The sequence below is a fragment of the Fusarium falciforme genome, chromosome 10, assembly GCF_026873545.1.
Source record: "Fusarium falciforme chromosome 10, complete sequence".
Classification (NCBI taxonomy): Eukaryota; Fungi; Ascomycota; class Sordariomycetes; order Hypocreales; family Nectriaceae; genus Fusarium; species Fusarium falciforme.
Window position 1 is genome coordinate 2,620,709 of NC_070553.1, and position 18,072 is coordinate 2,638,780.

The 18,072-nt window shown below is 53.6% G+C and overlaps 7 protein-coding genes across 7 annotated transcripts; 5 read left to right on the forward strand and 2 right to left on the reverse strand.

Moving 5' to 3' along the window:
• Positions 1-615: 615 nt before the first annotated feature.
• Positions 616-1,672, forward strand: NCS54_01269200 (Eukaryotic translation initiation factor 5A; the record flags this gene model as incomplete). Its single annotated transcript, XM_053157918.1, has 4 exons — positions 616-765; positions 1,020-1,289; positions 1,417-1,549; positions 1,602-1,672. The coding sequence occupies exons 1-4, from the start codon at positions 754-756 to the stop codon at positions 1,670-1,672; spliced, it is 486 nt and encodes a 161-aa protein (XP_053013893.1). The 5' UTR covers positions 616-753.
• Positions 1,673-2,455: 783 nt separating this feature from the next.
• On the forward strand, positions 2,456-5,252 carry NCS54_01269300 (Polymerase i core factor subunit; the record flags this gene model as incomplete). The annotated part of the gene is made up of 9 exons (XM_053157919.1): positions 2,456-2,575; positions 2,631-3,146; positions 3,198-3,411; positions 3,460-3,828; positions 3,878-4,120; positions 4,656-4,662; positions 4,735-4,915; positions 5,002-5,112; positions 5,166-5,252. 9 exons carry the CDS (start codon positions 2,456-2,458, stop codon positions 5,250-5,252), a joined length of 1,848 nt encoding a protein of 615 aa, XP_053013894.1.
• A 699-nt stretch (positions 5,253-5,951) lies between these two features.
• NCS54_01269400 (Protein YIP) lies at positions 5,952-6,970 on the forward strand (the record flags this gene model as incomplete). The annotated part of the gene is made up of 3 exons (XM_053157920.1): positions 5,952-5,996; positions 6,109-6,508; positions 6,567-6,970. 3 exons carry the CDS (start codon positions 5,952-5,954, stop codon positions 6,968-6,970), a joined length of 849 nt encoding a protein of 282 aa, XP_053013895.1.
• A 282-nt stretch (positions 6,971-7,252) lies between these two features.
• Positions 7,253-7,895, reverse strand: NCS54_01269500 (Rhodanese domain-containing protein; the record flags this gene model as incomplete). Its single annotated transcript, XM_053157921.1, has 2 exons — positions 7,253-7,578; positions 7,637-7,895. The coding sequence occupies 2 exons, from the start codon at positions 7,893-7,895 to the stop codon at positions 7,253-7,255; spliced, it is 585 nt and encodes a 194-aa protein (XP_053013896.1).
• A 932-nt stretch (positions 7,896-8,827) lies between these two features.
• On the reverse strand, positions 8,828-10,690 carry NCS54_01269600 (Hypothetical protein; the record flags this gene model as incomplete). Its single annotated transcript, XM_053157922.1, has 5 exons — positions 8,828-8,866; positions 8,918-9,201; positions 9,275-10,239; positions 10,310-10,460; positions 10,522-10,690. The coding sequence occupies 5 exons, from the start codon at positions 10,688-10,690 to the stop codon at positions 8,828-8,830; spliced, it is 1,608 nt and encodes a 535-aa protein (XP_053013897.1).
• Positions 10,691-15,074: 4,384 nt separating this feature from the next.
• NCS54_01269700 (Hypothetical protein) lies at positions 15,075-15,623 on the forward strand (the record flags this gene model as incomplete). Its single annotated transcript, XM_053157923.1, has 4 exons — positions 15,075-15,227; positions 15,291-15,331; positions 15,391-15,459; positions 15,533-15,623. The coding sequence occupies exons 1-4, from the start codon at positions 15,213-15,215 to the stop codon at positions 15,621-15,623; spliced, it is 216 nt and encodes a 71-aa protein (XP_053013898.1). The 5' UTR covers positions 15,075-15,212.
• Positions 15,624-16,127: 504 nt separating this feature from the next.
• On the forward strand, positions 16,128-17,731 carry NCS54_01269800 (Protein-serine/threonine kinase; the record flags this gene model as incomplete). Its single annotated transcript, XM_053157924.1, has 2 exons — positions 16,128-16,471; positions 16,531-17,731. The coding sequence occupies exons 1-2, from the start codon at positions 16,206-16,208 to the stop codon at positions 17,729-17,731; spliced, it is 1,467 nt and encodes a 488-aa protein (XP_053013899.1). The 5' UTR covers positions 16,128-16,205.
• Positions 17,732-18,072: the final 341 nt, after the last annotated feature.

Sequence of the window (18,072 nt, forward strand, 5' to 3'; positions counted from 1 at the left end):
CCTGCCCCGTGGTTTGTTTTTTTTCTTTCAGGTCTACCTGACGTTGGAATTACTCTGTACAGAATAACCCCGCCGTGTGACTGGCTCCGGCAATGTTTACCTTTCAGTTCAACCCCGCCGCCGGAAGCTGGACTGGCCGGCGACATCAAGTACATACAGGAAACAAGACCGGGCTGACTGTCCGGGCGGCAAATTAACGCTCGCTCAGGCGGCTTCCGCTCCACCCCGCCGCCAATGGTTCCAGCGGATAGATGCCCTGGAAACAGGGACCCCTCTCTCCCAGCCCTCCAGGCTCCCTGGGCTGGCTGCTTGGAGGGGCAAAGCGGGCTGTGAGTGACCAGGCTGGCTGCGAGAGAGCTCCATCGAGGCTCCAGACCCCTCCCCGCCCTCACCTGCAAAAGAAGACACACGGGCAAAGACTCAGCGGCCAAAGAGCAGAGAGGTTGATCCAGTCCTAATTAATTTTGGCATCCCATCGGTAGAGTCCGTCCGTCCATCCATCCACAGCCTACAAATGCGTGTCCACTGCCGCGCCCATTGACGCCCAATCACAGCGCCGAGAAAAAAATTCCGTCGAGGGCCTCGCACCTTTTCTTGCCCCCTCCATCTCTCTTCTCCCCGAGTTTGGCCCTTTCCTCTTTCTTCTTCTCTCCATCCCACTCTCAACTTTTTTCGAGCCATCCAATCCCTTCCTCCTCTCCCTCACTCCTTTCTCTTCTTCAAGACCTCGGTTTCTTGTCAAATCCCTTCACAATGGCTGACGATGTGAGTTCTATTCCGCCTCGTGCGCTTTCCTAGGTCCAGGCGCACGCGCCCACGAATTTCTGCCCTTGCGCCCATTTTTCGCCTGGCGATGTCCACCCCGCATTGTGACTCGTGCCCCACGATACAATACTGCTCTCGACGCTGCCTTCACCAGCCATCAGCGGGCCATCGCCGGCGAGCGCTATTCCATCTCAGCCATCACTGTCATCTTGGGTCGAGAATTTTGCTAATTGCCGTGTTTTCCTACTCCGCAGCATCATGATGTTACCTTCGAGTCGGCCGACGCCGGTGCCTCGCTCACCTACCCCATGCAGTGCTCTGCTCTGCGAAAGAACGGGTTTGTCGTGATCAAGAACCGCCCTTGCAAGATTGTCGACATGTCCACCTCCAAGACCGGCAAGCACGGTCACGCCAAGGTCCATCTCGTCGCTCTCGACATCTTCACCGGCAAGAAGTACGAGGATCTTTGCCCTTCCACCCACAACATGGACGTTCCCAACGTCACCCGCCGCGAGTTCCAGCTGGTGCGTGAACCCTTGCCCCGCTCGCTCCCAACAGGGGAGGGGGAACAACAACCCCTCCCTCCCCCTCCAAGAGCGAGCTTTGACCCCGGCCATTTCCGAACGCAAAGCTAACCAAGATGCGCAACAGCTCGACATCTCCGACGATGGCTTCCTTTCCCTCATGAACGATGATGGTGACACCAAGGACGACGTCAAGATGCCCGACGGTGAGATTGGCGACAAGATCAACAAGCTCTTCAAGATTGACGAGAAGGACACCAGTGAGTAGCCCACAATTCTTGTATCGGAATATCTCCTAACCCCCGTTCTTAGACGTCGTCATCCTTACCTCCATGGGTGAGGAGGCCGCCGTTGAGGCCAAGGAGGCTCCCGGCCAGAACTAAATCGCCTAACCTTTAATCCGCACCCGACTTGAAGTGGTCCCTGGCCCCTCGGAACGCCATCGAAAGATGAGATAGACTGGGGGATCCCTTTTTTTGATGAAATCTTGGCGCATCAATATCCATGGGCCATGAGTTGGGCGTTGCGCAGAAGGATTCTATCTGGACAGGATTGTCTGCTGGTTATGATAAACGGCAATCCTTGACACCCGAGCCTTTTGGCTCAAAACTATTTCCCTTTGTTCCTAGCTCACAAGCTGCACATGCCATCATGTCACGAATTCGTAGCGGCAACTTTATGAGAGAAAAAAAAAATGGGAGAGCTTTGGAGTTGACAAACATCTGTCCGATAGAAGGCTGTTAAAACCTTGACAGGATTGTTTCTTGGAGATTTATGTGAAGTGCTCGTGTGAATTTTGTGTGATGATTTGAAATTGAGCGGATGTGAGTTCGGTGTAGTCGGGGCCGCTGGTTGATCCACACAAGCGACCCTTGTCAGATCTGAGAGCATGCGAGTAGAGGCAAAAAAGATCAGATTGATAAGTTGATATTGATTTGGGGAGATTCAAATGAGTGCTGCTGTTGAAATTACCTACCTCCAGGGAAGGTTTATTTCGTCTTTGTCGTGAAAGGTAGTCACCATGCTAGCAAACAGTGGCAAGCGAGAATTCCGAGCTGGATAACTTTTTCTCAAGACAAGCAAATTTCACCGTGAAACGCGCCCTCGTACCTCAACGCCTCACCACTTCAACCCATATTATCGCCATGCTAAACTCATAGCAAGCCATGGATGAGCGGCGAGACCTTCGCAAATTCCCCCGAGGGGAGAGATGCCCAGAATGTGGTGCTCGGAAATGGTACCTGGAGAATGGTCTACGGTTCTGCTCCAATGGACACCAGGTTGAGGTACGGCGCCAGTTTCGAGTCTCGTGAGAAGCACATATACTGACACTGAGAACAGGGCTTTGTCCAGTTTGACATGGGCGATGAGCAAGATGCGGGCAAGATGGGAAGCGTTGCGAGGCGCGAGAAGGAGACCAAGGAAAAGGAGCTACGACATCTCACGGGCCAGGCAGGAAAGAATCTCTTTCTCGAATCCTTACAGCTAATCCTGAGGAACCAACTGCTATGGCTCATAAAGGAGAAGGGGCATCGCGAGGAGCTCGAGACTGTGGTGCGCGACCTATGGGATCTTCGCACCCGCGGTTCCAGCTCGCTTGTCATCGATGACGCCCCAGCAGCCGACTTGGAGATGTTCAGTTCGCATCCAACAAGCAATGAGAAGAGTGACCCATCGACCAAGTCAGCTTCGAGAGCTCAGAGCTGGGACCCAGAGAGGGGGCCAGATTGGCCTATGCCCAGGATGCTCGACACGCTTGCCCTATGTTACTTGGGATGTTTACTCCTAAGAATACCAACGGGGATCGGAGAGCTATGTCTTTGGGTCAACAATGGCCATATGCCTTACAAGAGAGCAGTAAGTGACGGGGTCCGCGATGCTTAGACTAAGTGTTGACGAACCTCTCAGTATTATGATCTACAACAAGAGATGCAAGACCGTCTACCTTCTGCTTATACAAAAGCACTCAAGCTACCCCTTCGCTCATCTCTAAAAGGCTTCGATCTTCACAGCGCTGTGATGGACCTGGCGCTTTCTTATCATCACAACTACGGAATCATCTTTCCAGGCATAAACGAAACACCAACTCTTGTCCATTATGTGAGGCAATTGGCTTTGCCAGGTTTGTTCTCCATGCTTCAGTCACCGCCCTCTTACTAACTATTTCTAGTTGAGACACTCGTCACAGCCAGAAGTTTACTGTCAGTGATGGAGTGTTCCCTTCAACTTCCCCTTGAGAAACCTCGACGGTTCCTACTCGACTATCCCGAAGTCCAAATCCTTTCTGCCATTATTGTTGCGACCAAGTTATGTTTCCCTCTATCAAGAAACCGGCCCCTGCTCCAAGTTGGCAACGAACAGAGTATCCAGTTTAGTTGGCCGAAATGGCAGAAAGGCGTCAACAAACTGGTAGATGCGTCACAAGCGTCAGGCAAAGAACCGGATTTCAGCAGCGTCACCGTTGACCAGGTCACATCCATGACAATGGAGGAACTTGACAAATATCTTGCTCACGTTGCAAGCTTGGTTGACAGAAAGAGTGGGTAGGCCGAGCAGTTGATCTACGACAGCAGGCTAACAAGGAATAGACGATCAGGCAATCACCAGGTTCTTCCCGTCCGAGGAGACCCAAGTGATAGAAGCGCCTTCAAGTGAAAATACAGACCAAGAAACAGATGTCTGGATACGACGTGTCCTTGGTCAAGCTATCAAAGTCGCTGGGGAAGAGGACTCGGATTCAGACGATGGTCCCCCAGAGGAGCCGAACTATGAGGCTTTCCGTTCAGTGGAAGACCTGACAGATACTGCACAGGCATTGTATAGAGCTGCCAGTGAGTTATTCCTCACAACTTCAAGGAGTCTAAAGCTAATGAAACCCAAGGTCATGTAGCAGGCTTATCACTTGATGAGATGGTGCAGGCAGTTTACATGTTGGAGCAGAGAATTTTGGCTTGGCAGATGGATCAGCGAAGGGAGTCAGAATATTATGCTTTACAAGATGGTCCCATTCAGGAATAGAAACATCCATTAATCTCGGGAGTTTTACTCCGTCGTTGTAAAGACCATGAGCTCATCATGATAGCTCCGACCTGCGTCTAAGCCGCGGTCCCACATTCGGCGTTAGGCCACCCTGCCTGTGCCTGCCCCCACACAGGGCTCGCATTTTAGCGGTGCGATGCAAAAATTCACGTGACTCGCTAGGGTTTCCTTTCCTTTGAAGGTTGCGCCCCACCAATATTGAGCGCGCAGTTTCGGCTTCTCAATCCTCACATCGTCAGCGTCACAAAAATCAGTCAAGAGTGAGTAGACCCCCCTGGTGATGGCCACAGATACACCATGAAGATGTGAATACTGACTTCCTCGCAGTGCAGATGTAAGCCCGATCCCGCCGATGCCGAATTTTCGAAAATGTCGTCCCGAAATCCGTACTAACAGCGCAACCCAGTTTCGTGAAGACCCTGACGGGCAAGACCATCACCCTCGAGGTCGAGTCCTCGGACACCATTGACAATGTCAAGTCCAAGATCCAGGACAAGGAGGGCATCCCCCCGGATCAGCAGCGACTGATCTTCGCTGGCAAGCAGCTTGAGGATGGCCGAACTCTCTCCGACTACAACATCCAGAAGGTGCGTGGGAATGGGCGGCTGAGATGAATCATCCAGGCTGCGGGTTTTGTGCTGGAAAAGAGGTCAAATGCTTACGCGACATACAGGAGTCCACCCTGCACCTGGTCCTCCGTCTCCGTGGTGGTATCATTGAGCCCTCGCTCAAGGCTCTCGCCTCCAAGTTCAACTGCGACAAGATGATCTGCCGCAAGTGCTACGTACGTTGAGACCACTGACCTTGCTCCGAGAACATGCGCTCACATCCTCATAGGCTCGTCTCCCCCCGCGTGCCACCAACTGCCGCAAGCGAAAGTGTGGCCACACCAACCAGCTCCGACCCAAGAAGAAGCTCAAGTAAACGATATCTCCATGGATGTGGCGTCTGGGTTTTGGCATTCGGGGTCGATGGCAGGGACAGAGGAGCCTTCTTTTGTTCACGAGGCAGGTTGTTTTTACTTTAGCATGTGCAGCTCAGGCAATACATTCTAGATGATGCCCATGAAGATGTGCCAGAAGGCATCCAAGCCAAGGGCCCCCCCTCAAAAAAGCAATAAATGCATTCACGCTTCGAGTTGCTGCTGTGCCGATGGATATGTGATGGAGATTTGGAGGTGTATTCAAGGGAACAAGGGTGCAAGGTTGATCATGAACTCTAGAAACAGGGCTCCATAGAGGCGATCTAAGAACTCTTTATTTTTGAAGCACCAAAAATGGTATTCAAATTATCAGCTGGAATAACATCTAATTCCTCGCAATTATATCCATACCTCGATTCTAATTCTCAATGTGTCTCCGTGCTGCCTGCCCTTGGATCCACTGATGTCAGGAAGGAGCGCATGTGAAGCGCCGGATAAACCCCGGCCCCCTGACACGCCGCGCGCGCTCCTGAATTACGACAACTGCCAAACTGTCCCAATTAGAAGCTGACAGCGACCACTAACAGCAACTCTCCCTTGTTATACTGTCCAACTCTCGCGAGCTCCCAGCGTCCTCTCCTTTGCTTGCGCATTCTCCTCGAGTTGATCGATCAGAGGGAAAGAGGGAAACTGAGCTCATAATGGCCAGCTCCGGTTACGACGCCGTCGTCGATGTGGATGATGAGGTACGTCTTCATGATGTGTCTCTAGCTACACCAAGCTTCAAGCATCACCAATTCTTGGTCGCCTCTCTACTCTAATGCATCCCCAAGCTGACGCGACTCCTCTTTCATCTAGGGCGACCTCGGCCACACCGATCTCCAAGAAGACCTCGAGTTCCATACCTCCAACTTCAACGACACAAACCCCAACACCCGCAAGCCCCCGTCCGGAGGAAGCGGCCTCCCTGCGCCAGCTACAGCTTCCAGCTCGGGCTCGTCGAAGCGCTTCCTCTGGTCCATGAGCTTCTATGCCCAGTTCTTCGATGTCGATACTTCAGCTGTGCTTGCGCGCTGCTGGGCCGCGCTGTTCCCCCGGGCCAACTTCCTCGATGTGCTCGAGGGCAACCCTGACCTGTACGGACCCTTTTGGATCGCCACGACCGTGGTTTTGATTCTCTTCCTGGGTGGTACTATCAGCCAGTACCTCTCCGACACTGGAAAGGGGCCTTTCCTCTATGATTTCAAGCTGCTTAGCGGTATGTTGCTGTTGCCAAGAAGCCCCCCTGTATCTTGGATGCTAACATGATGGTCCAGGCGCTGCCGGTCTGATCTACGGCTACACCCTCTTCATCCCCATGGGTCTCTTCCTCGCCCTCCGCTACTTTGGCAGCGAGTCTGCCAACCTCCTCGAGTGCTGGGCCCTCTACGGCTACTCCAACCTCATCTGGATCCCCGTCGCCCTCATCAGCTCGTCGCCCATCTCTATCCTCAACTGGGTCTTTGTCGCCGTCGGCTTCGGCATGTCGGTTGCCTTCCTGCTGCGCAACCTGTACCCCGTGCTCAGCGCCACCGATCGCCAGGTCAGCAAGATCCTGCTTGTCGTCGTGGTCGTTTTGCACGCTGGTCTGGCGCTTGCCATCAAGATTCTCTTCTTTGCCCATGGTAGCCCCGTGGCGAGTAAACCAGACGATGACAAGAAGGGCGGTCGCATGTTTTAAGTCAGGGAAGTGGGCATTTTGTAAAAGAATGTATGCGGTGGAATGTAGGAAGGGGTTTGAATGACACCTGTAAGAAAACGTGTGCTCTTGAGATGATAGGCACGGATGGACCAGAAAGGAGTCTATGGGGGAACAGATCATTTGGCATTGTTTGTACAATAGAGGGCGCTTCTATCTGGTCGGTACTTTTTTTCCTTTTACTTTCAATTGGTCCTCTCGATCATGTTTGGTCAGATGTTCCATTATCATGACCTCAACCTTCCATGGGCTCGTACACTCGGCTTATTGAGAATTGTCCAAATAGCCGTCCTCCCTGCTCTCAACCTTCTCAACCGGTCCGTTCTGTGCCTCCCAGTCCAGCCAGCTACCGGGATACTCGCCAACGTTCTCCCAGCCGGCGTGCTTAGCCAGCCCGGCAGCAGCCCTCGCGCGCACACCGGCCTTGCAGTAAAAGAGTAGCTCGGCGTCCTTGGGGGGCCGCTCGAAGCCGTACATCTCCTCAAAATCCTCTTCGGGGATGTGGAAGCTTTGAACGGCGCTCGTGATGGGAATGTTGATGGCGCCAGGGATCTTGCCCGTCTGGAAGAGCTCGCGGGGTTCACGGACGTCTAACATCATACACACAATTCAGCTCAGGTATTCAATTGTAGTCGGGGATCAACGCACCGACGATGACAACCTTGCCCCCCTTGCCCTCCTCGACCTGCTTCTTGATCTCAGCAAACTCCCAAATCTTGCTCCCCGGTACTGTGTCCTCGGTCGAGTACCACCGAGCGGTCCTGGACGCTACGGAGGCGCGGGGCACCCAGGGTTGAATGCGCTGAGCTGCTGCTGCTCGGCAGGCGAGGGCGAAGACGGGCCGCGCGGGGCGGATGGCCGAGGAGGCGCGGAAGGCGGAAGAGACGAGGGCGCGGCGGGACGCCATGGCCGTGGTTGTTATATGTGCGGGCCGGTTTTACAGGAGGGAATTGAGCGTGCGGGAGGCGGCGTAGATGGAGGAATGGACGACAAAGTTGGGCTGGTTGATGGGTTGAAGTTGAGAAAAGCTACCTTAGTAAGGGTGTTTGCCAAATTGGGGAGCTTGGGCCCGCCGAGATAGGAATGATGTAAGGCGTATTCCGACTAAGAGATGCTAATGAGGAGTGTATTGCAAATCAATTATCGGAGAATGGTCAGTTAGATGATATATATTACCTCTGGTGAGGTATTCTTCATAGAATTCGCATATGTACAACTGGGGCTTGCTTTTTTGCTGGACATGACGTGGATTCGCCATGACCTTGAGCTGGTAACGTGACCATGATGGACAAAGCCCATGCTGACCATCCTAGACCCAGATCTAACGTCACTTCAACCAGACTCTCAGCACCACCATGGCTTCTATCGGCGTCCTTTCCCATCGACAATCGTTATCAAGTCAAGTTTAAATCATTTTCTTAATTCGCTGTCCAAAGGCCTTGTTCCTGGCCACCATCATGCTTCTATGACCTTGCGGTCCCAAATCCCTAACCTCCAACTATATACACTCCGAAAGGGTATTACAACTGATATCCATCATGTCTTTTCGTCTTCTTGTCTTGGAGACATTTTTTTTTTGTCTCGTCAAGCTTTTTTTCGAGGCTCGCTTCAGTGGCTGCCGGGCTTATCCATACCCCGGCAGCATTTCGTTCAACCGAAGGCCAGATACTGTTTCTGATCCGTTCTTAGCCATCCTTGTTGTTCTCTTTCTTTCCAGAGCCACAACCTAACCCAAGACAGGTGGTCTCTCGTCACCGATTTGGGCCAGTCCAAGGGATGGTCGAATCAAGGATGTGTTCAAAGTCTCACAGGCGTGAGACAACACTCGTTATGCACCATTTACCACTTTCTCTCCTCAAAGGTAAGAGGGCAATCATCCTACAACATGTCAGTCACTGCGCCATTTCAATACACAATTATGGCACGTACCATGGGGAAGATGGTGGCAAACACCTTGATCTCCTCAGATCGAGGGGTAGCGTGGTGCTTCCAGTCGAGCATCACCGAGGCCTTTCCGATCATGAGAGCCAGGTTCAGCTGCGCATACACCTGGCCGAGGCAGTAGTGAGGGCCAACACCAAACACCAGGTAGTTCTTGGCGCCCTTCTCCTCGGCATCACCCTTGTAGTAGCGGTCGGGGTCGAAGTAGTCGGGATTCTCGTACACATCGGGGTCGTGGAGAGCCATGTAGGTGGTGGGGATCAGCATGGAGCCTATCGTCATATTGCGGTCAGTTTCTATTGTCGAGAAAACACGGACAAGTGCATCCGTCAAGGATCGACTTACCCTTGGGCACAGTGTAAGAGTCGGTGATGGGGAAGGCCTTCTTGGTGACATAGGGGACCATGATCACGGGAGGGCGGTATCGGAGAAGCTCGCGGACAACAGCACGGGTGTAGGTGAGGGACTCAAGCTGGTCCATGGTGATAGCAGCGTTGGGATCACCGTTGCGGACCTTGATGTTCTCCTCTCGGACGCGGTCGAGGACGTCGGGTCGCTGGGCAGTAACCTGGAAGAGCCAAGTGGCGGCGCTGCTGGTGGCATCCTGAGAAGCAAACAGGAAGGTGAAGACAGTCTGGGCAATCTCGTAATCGTTGAACATGCGAAGGAGGGGAGTGGGCTTCTCCATGCCGTCGGCCTCGCCCTTCTCGTCGGCCTCGCGCCATCGCTGCGACTGAACCATGGCCAGAACCCAGGCGTCCATGATGCAGGTAACTTCACCACCTGCAGCCATGCGGACCTTGCTCTTAGCAGCACACTTGGAAAACTCGTGGAGAACCATGTCGGCGGCCTTCTTGCCGTACCAAGACTTGGTCCACGGGAGAATAACGGGGAGGTTGACAAGTTCGAGAGCGGCCGTGATGAGGTAGTAGTCATGGGCAATCTTCTTGACGGCCTCGTCGGAGATGTAGTGGCCGACAAAGGTGCGGCAAGAAACGGCGCACATCACCTCACGGAACTCGTGCATGAAAGGGACGGGCTTGCCGCCAGCCTCCTGGGTCATCTGCAGGAAGTGCTTGAAGTAGGTGTTGTACGACTCCTCCTGACCGGGCAGATAACTCTCGAGGGCCTTGCGGGTGAAGAGGCCGTTCAGGCCTTTGCGGAACTCAACATGGGCCTTGCCATCCAAGAAAACCCAGTTGTCGTGGCCAAGCAGCTTGGGAGCGACGTCGACGACAGTGGGCTTGACATATCCGGGGGAGTTGAAGACCTTACGGGCCATGTCACGGGTGGACGCAATGACAACGAACCTGAAAACACACACCATGTCAGTTTTGTCCTGGCATCATGACTGGTTTCCCAGCAGGGGTAGCGACATACTTGTGGAAGATGGAAACACAGCTGAGAGGGCCGCTCTCCCACTTGGCGTGGTAGCCATCAAATCGGGGATCCATAGAGTCGAGGAATGGGCCGATAAAGGGCATCTTCCACGAGGGGCCAACAAGAGAACCCTTTTGCATGATGTAGCTAACTGCAAAACAGGACGTGGTTAGCGATGCCGGTTTTGGCGTAGACAAGAGTAGAAGACGCACTCTGGTCATATACGACGCAAATAGCGACGATGGTGGCGATCCAGGTCCAGATGCCAGCATTGGAAACAGCATCGATGACAAAATCGAGTTGAGGGGGGATGCCGACATTCGCATACTTGGAGTTGGCGAGGACAGAGGTGAAGCCTCCGGTAGAGTTAACGGCGGCCATTGCAGCGGTGATTGCGACTCGCAAGAGTCAAACCTAGGCTGAACTGGTACAAATCGAAGCGAGGTCGGGAATAAGTCGAATCGCGTCGCGAACCCGAGTTCGGGGACCGTCTATGAAGTTGAGATGTTGGTCTTGGTGACCGGACCAGGCCTACCTCGATGATTACTCTTTCAAGCAATCAATCGATACACTCTCTGCGGTCGGGGAGTGTTGTAGAGCGAGGGGTGATGTGGAGGGAAAGGAGGAGAGGGGAGGAGGGAGGAGGAAGGGGAAGGGCAGAAGTAATAGTGTTGTATCTTGTCAGGGAGGTACCAAACGGGAGGGTTAGTAATTGCCCGCCCTCTGTGCTACTTCTGGAGAAGGGTCGCTCGCTGTGGTCCGCAGGCGCCGAGACGAGAAGGGTACGAGCCAAGTTGAGATGCTCGTTGAAAAAAATAAAAGAGGGCCCTTCCGGGGTTCAAGGTCCCAGGGTGTGAGCGAGGTGAGGTGTGAGGCGTGAGGTGTGAATCCGTGGGTGCAGCTAAGAGCGGAGAATAAATGGATGCAAGGTGTAGGATGGGGAATATGATGATGCCGGTATAGGTGCAGTATTTGGTTTTTGAATTCAGTGGCAGATATTTAAGTTGCTGGTGCGAGAAAGAGAAGAACTGTCGCCCATCTACATTGTTTTCATTAACGTCTGTCGTGACTTCTCTGAACAAAGTGGCTGACCGGGGGGCGTGAGATGGATCGGGAGGTGGACCTAGATGGTTGAGAATGGTGGGGAGGTCGGAAAGCCACACACCCTCACAGGAACGAGGCGCGCTCAACTGGGCTGTTTGGCACAGGGCTTGCGGCTATTCAACCAAGCTGTTGCAGCTTTCTGGGGCATCAATTGAGTAACCATGTTCTTCTACTAGGTAATTGATCCTCCTCAGTGCGGTTTCCCGTCAAGCCGAGACTGATCTGATCTACCAGCTCCGAGATGGTGACCGGCACCTCGCAATTTGGCCAGCTCCCCATGTCAATCAATTTGCTTGCTGGGCCTCTCATTTCAATTCCATGTGGTGCCAATTTTTCTTTCACTCGCTCATCATCCCCACCGCGTGCATTCCTATCGCGGTTTAGTCTCCGATGTTTAATTGGGATTCAGAGGCCGTGTCTGGGTGTGATGTAGTCGGCCGGGTGCGTCGCTCTCCGGGACCTAGAAAAGCAGGCCACTTTGCGGTGCGGTACGCGGTACGGTACACCGGCCGGCGACTAGAAGGGAAGAAAGAAGGGGGGGCCGCTTTACGCTTTCCGCATCTCGCACCTTCCCTCTACCTATATCGTCGCCGCTTTTAGCAGACCTTGTGACTACCAGCAACTCTTCAACTTGCTCTCGACACCAATTGTATACAGTACGCCAGCCAGCAGCTCGCAATTATCGTATCCGTACTGGCGGAGCAGCCCTATGCCTTACCCGCTTCTCCTGCACTCCCTTTCCGCTTGACGCCCACCGCCTCGAGCTTCTTGTCCGTTAAATCCGCTTCGTTACAGATCTGAGCGGGTCTCTTCCTTCCTCTCGGGACGGGCATCCTCGCCGCGTTGGAAACCCCGAATCTTTTCTGCATCGTACGTTTCTTATAGACGGCTGTGCCCTCTGCCTGCTTGTCCCCCTGACGCACGGCACTCAACAAACTCCCCGGCAGCATCCGACAAGCTTGTCAATGGGTGGCTTGGGACTGGCACCATCCATCCCATCTGCCTTTTTTGTCAGCTGTCAAGCGCCGACATCCAAGGTCAAGACGGCCGCGACATTGCCTGAAACAGTTCCTATCCAACCCGCCTATCCACTCGGACAACTCAGCAACCCATATCACACATGGCACAAGTGCAAGGTCTGTGTCTCCACGGCCGACTCACTTTACCAGGCCAGCTTGATCCTTTCTCAATGGCATCATCTGACCGGCTGTTCGAATCGCCCAGCTCCGTCAACAAAGTCGTCGTAGTCAATGCACATGAGGCTGATGGATGCTTTCATCTTGACAAGCCTTGAAGGGTCTCGACTGTACTTAAACCAGCATGTCCCTGCTGATGCGGGGAGGTGGTCTATTCATGGACCAGGGAACGGACCTCTTGAGTTTTCAGGCATAAAAATCATAGAGAAGCCATTGGATGAGACGATGAATATCCATTGTCGGCATGTGGGAAGGGGACATTCCTTTCTGCATTCTTGAGCTTGTGATGGCTCACACGACTCATCATGAGCAACACTACGCTCTATCGAGGGGTCATGGAGACTCAATAGCGGTTGTCATGGCCCGGTCGATCAGGGAAATGCACAAAGGCGGCGCTGCAAGCTAGCCTCACTTGGCATCAGCTTTGTGAAATCCCAGACTTCATTGTGTTCACTCCCACCCACTCCAAGAAGCACCATCCGACAGAAGGCTGTTATCCTATTGGTGCATCTGGGGAATTCGAGCTCACAGAGCCAGGGGCACCGCCAGTCAGAGACTGATGGATGGCAAAGATTCATCTCCAGGGACCTACCCTAGCTCGATTGCTCAGATTGGAGAGCTCCATCCCGTCAAGAACCAATCCACGGAGCCCCACCTGCGAGGAACGGCAGGTATCGTCGGTACAACGCCAAGCACCCGGGAATACGACGTATTCGGTCGCCTGGAAATATCCCGGCATTATGCTGGCCGGCCTCAGTTGTTTCTTTCTCGGATACAAAACCCTGAGTGGTGTATTCCGAGTTGAACCTGCGAATACGCTTCCACGTATTACAACAAGAGCAAATCCTTTGGATCACAAACGAGTATCTGTATCTCGGGCATATCACCGCTTTGCCACCCGGATTGGGAAATGAACCACATGGCTGGGACCACTTTTCGACGCCTTTAGAATGATCTTGTTGTTGTTGCTCCTCAACATGTTTTCCACATCGGCAGCCTCGGGGCTTAGAGGCTTCTCTCCTTGGAAGAGAATCGCCCAACTACGGGTCATGATTGGACAATCAAGACTTGCATGGCCAATGGAACCTGACCGCTCTTCAGATGACTAACCAAGTGGGTGTGGTCTTTGCTCTGAATCCCAGCTCATGATGGACGGACCGGTGGGACATGCAAAACTTCGATTGTCGAGACCGGATACGAATACGAACAAGGGCAACGCGACGGGACTGTGCCGCAACCCCCAGTCGTGGCGTGGCGTCCTGACTGTGCATTCTCCAACAAGCAAGTCACTTACAGCGTCACGCTGGGGACCTTTGTGCAGCTGTACCTGTCCCAAAATCTGGATGACAGTGATGGGGACAAGGTCGGCACAGTGTTGGGATGTCAGTCCCTGTTATGTGCCTTTCCCCGCACCGAGCTTTGTCTGATAACAATACAGTACCTACTATCACCTCCTCAAGATTCAAGTCCGAGTTGGCCAAGCAGTCTGCCAAGGCTGTGCTGGATAAGCTTATTACAGGGCACTCTGGCGTGCGTTTGCCATGCTTCCGTTGCCCACGACCGACGTCACAACCCTCTCTCCCTCTCTTCCTTAGCGTCCAACGATATGACGGAGTGCGGACCGGAGCCCTCAGAGCGAGCGGTACGTACTCTCCGAGGCTAGAGGTGGGGGATCATCACAATCAGGAGGGGTTCAGCATCACATCATTTGGGCTTTTGCCTACCCTGCACCTCGACCACCTTGATGATGGACTTCTGTCTGAGCAGCATGCTTGATGGGCCCAGTTGTTACCCATTTGACACTTAGATGTGCGCCTGGTGGTCTAGGCAGTGTGCAGAGCTCAGGGGTTTTCTCAGTCTACGGGGTGTTTGAAGGTTTAGACTTGCCGACCTCCCCGCTTTCATCGCCTTGACACTTGGTGATATGCATGGCATTGGAGGGGTATATCAGCATCAGTTCTCTCCAATACCTTTCCTCGACAGAACAAACCGTGTCCTTTCGCCCAGAGCCGGACAACTGGACTGTAAGATGGCACATGCCCTGGACCTATATCGAGATACAGCAACAGTCTTCGTCGTCTCAAATCTCACAACCACGTCATCGACTACCACATGTTTCACGGCTAATCCTGCGTCACACGCTTTACTGGCGGCACTTTTAACCCCTTGAAAACCTGGCCGTCGCCGGCAGATTGCGTCATGGCCTCACAGAGCCACGAGGCATGGAGCAAGAGTTACCCTATAGCATTCCAGGACTGCCATCTTGACTGGCACGATCCAGAAGGGGCAGCTGGAAAGGAGGGTATTCATTGGTATTCGTTAACTTGGGCATGAAAGAAAGTGGATTTCCCGGGCGAGCTACGTAGGCCTGCGCGTGGCTGCTTGCGGAACAATCTGAAGTAAGCCAGTGCTGGCAGGCAGTTTGAGTTAGAATGGGTCACGGTCACGCCTCAGGCCGACTGCGGTTTGTGGATATAATACTGGGCAGCATCCGCAACCGCAGCATCGTCAACTCCAAAGCTACATATACAACAACGAGATCCCGAGAGAATCATCAAAACCACCAAGACAACCTCAATACCAACCAACGAAACCACATCACCATGCCTACCTACATTGTGAGCTAGCCTCTGGAACCACAGCACCTGGGCGAGAACGCCAAGCTGATATCTCCTCTCTAGGTCACTTGCAAGGACGACGCCAGCCCCGAGCAGGTCGAATCGTGCGTACTACGATAATGATATATGTTTAGAAGTGAACTGACAGAGGATCCCCGAATAGAGCCAAGCAGCACGCCAAGGACCAGGGCGGCAAGATCACCCACGAGTACTCCCTCATCAAGGGCTTCGCGTAAGTTCCCACTGGAAATCATCCGAGCTGCCATGTCTCTTGATGATTCCGAACGCTGACAAACTGTGCGCAGAGTCGAATACCCCAGCGATGCCGTCCAAACCCTAGAGAGCCATGAGCACGTCAAGGCCGTCGAGGCTGACCAGGAAGTGAGGACGCAGTAGATGCAGGGAAGCGGCGATATACCAGATAGACGGTCGATGTGTTTAGAATTCACAGAGATCTGCTGCCTGCTGGCGTCTCGATAGAAGCACAATATCAATGAACACCGTTATGAGGACGTTGATGCTGTCTCCCATGATGAGACACTGTCGCAGTGATCTGCGGCATTGCGTTGATGAACCAACAACGAAGCCCACCACTGCTTGTAGTCAAATCCAAGCTACTACTACTCCTAACCATATACCCTCGCGACAGATGCTATCAAGCACCTTGATATCTCGACATGGCGATGCCCCTCGGCGGAAGTGGGGGACCGGGCCGGTAGGTGACGTATTGTCACGGCCCCGCGGCCCTTGGATAGCCTAGAATAACCCCCGCAGCATCCCGTTCCCGTCGATAAGCCGGCCGCAAGCGCGCTAACGCTCCGCACCTTCCCCGGAAAGAGCGACGACAAGAGTCATTCATCCCAGTCCCAACTACCGATCGACATTTGACACATTCACACATACACACACACATCGAGTTCAATTATATTATACACACGAGTGCATAAAGAGGGCTACATCCCCGCCCAGAATGCCGCGATGAATGCAGCATCCCACGCCAGGTCAATGACCCGTCGCGTCACTCAGAGGCTTCAATCCTGGTCCCGGTCCCCAGCAGGAGCTCACGGCCTTTGGCAACGGCAGCATCTGTCCCAATGGAGGGCATATAGACACCTGCAGCGAGGCGCTGGCCTTGCGAAGCTGCCAACGCGGAGATGCATCCATACGCAGCAGGTTTCGGATGACGAGATTGCGACCTTGGCTCGGCAGCATCAACATCCGCTTAGCCTTGCTGATCTTGTGAGGTATGTGTGGCCTCGAGGCTCATATCTATCACTATGTTTTCAATACTGACACACCTTAGACATGGACGTCCTCCCCTCGCCGCCGATTCCCTTCTCTCGTCTGCAAACTTCGCCCTCTCTCTCCTCCCCGTGCGCCTCGCCCACCGCATCCAGGCCCTCCGCAACCTCCCCTACATCGTCGTCGCGAACCCAAACATCTCGCGCATCTACAACAACTACGTCCATTCACTATCCATCCTACTCCCCTACTGGCATGCCACACGCGAGGGTCATCCCATATCGACAACCGAGGATGAGGTCCGCTTCACAAACGTCCTTGCCGAGCTCGTAGCAACCCATACAGATACCATCCCCATCCTAGCAAAGGGCTTCCTCGAGTGTCGTCGTTATATATCCCCCGAAGAGGTGACTCGGTTCCTCGAGCATCATCTGCGCGCTCGAATTGGCACTCGTCTCATCGCCGAGCAGCACATCGCCCTGCACTTTAGCTCGCAGTCGCATTTCAACCCATCGGCCAGCCCCACGCCCTGCCCTGAGCATCCGTCCTACATTGGCGTTATTGATACCGCTCTTCGGCCTGCTCAAATCGTCGAGTCATGCGCGGGCTTCGTCGCCGACATTTGCGAGCTTCGATATGGCGTCCGGCCTCTGCTGTATATAGACGGCGAGCCAGACACCACATTCGCCTTTGTCCCTATGCATCTTGAGTACATCGTCACCGAGCTCCTCAAGAACGCCTTCCGCGCTACCGTCGAGAGCAAATCCAAGGAGCCTGTAATCGTCACTATTGCCCCCGAACCCGCGAACCACCAGAACCCTGCACCAACGTCGTCAAGCCTCCCGGCTAAGGAGCCCGCTCCTGTTGTCCTCCGTCCCTCGGAAGACGATGATCGCAGTGCTTTCCGCAGTGGAGCTATAGCGCCTCTCGATGACAACGCACCCGGCGTGACGATCCGTATCCGCGATCGTGGTGGCGGCATCCCACCAGACGTGGCGCCTAGCATCTGGTCCTACTCCTTCACCACCTTCACCGATGACCCAGACAACGTCCCAGGCTCCAGCAGCGGTAACGACGGGCTAAGTGCCATCTCGGCCGCCAGCACAGGCGGAAGCTCCATTGCAGGCCTAGGCTATGGGTTGCCCTTGAGCAGGGCCTACGCAGAGTACTTTGGTGGTGGCATCGCGGTGCAGAGTCTATATGGCTGGGGCACCGACGTGTACCTTCGACTCAAAGGCGTAGGAAACCTGGATGGCAAATAGGAGACCCCACGTTGGCTTGAAGGACCTTCTACATCTGTGGGCTCACAGGACCCGACTGTTGACCGAACGAGGAAGTCAGGCTATGAGATGGCATTGGATGATCTATGGAGACAGCAATGACTGTGTCTACATGTTACGAGACAGCGAGGTAATGAGAGGATTAAATTAAAGAGCGCATGACAAGATCAATAGGATAACCAAACAGCGAATGAGCAACAAGACTAGGAATATCTAGATAGTTGACAGGTAATCGACATTATCTATAAGGAGTGTGTTCGCTTGACTGATATCATCATCCACTCACCAAAGCAAGACCACGCACTAACAACAGGAAGGAAACA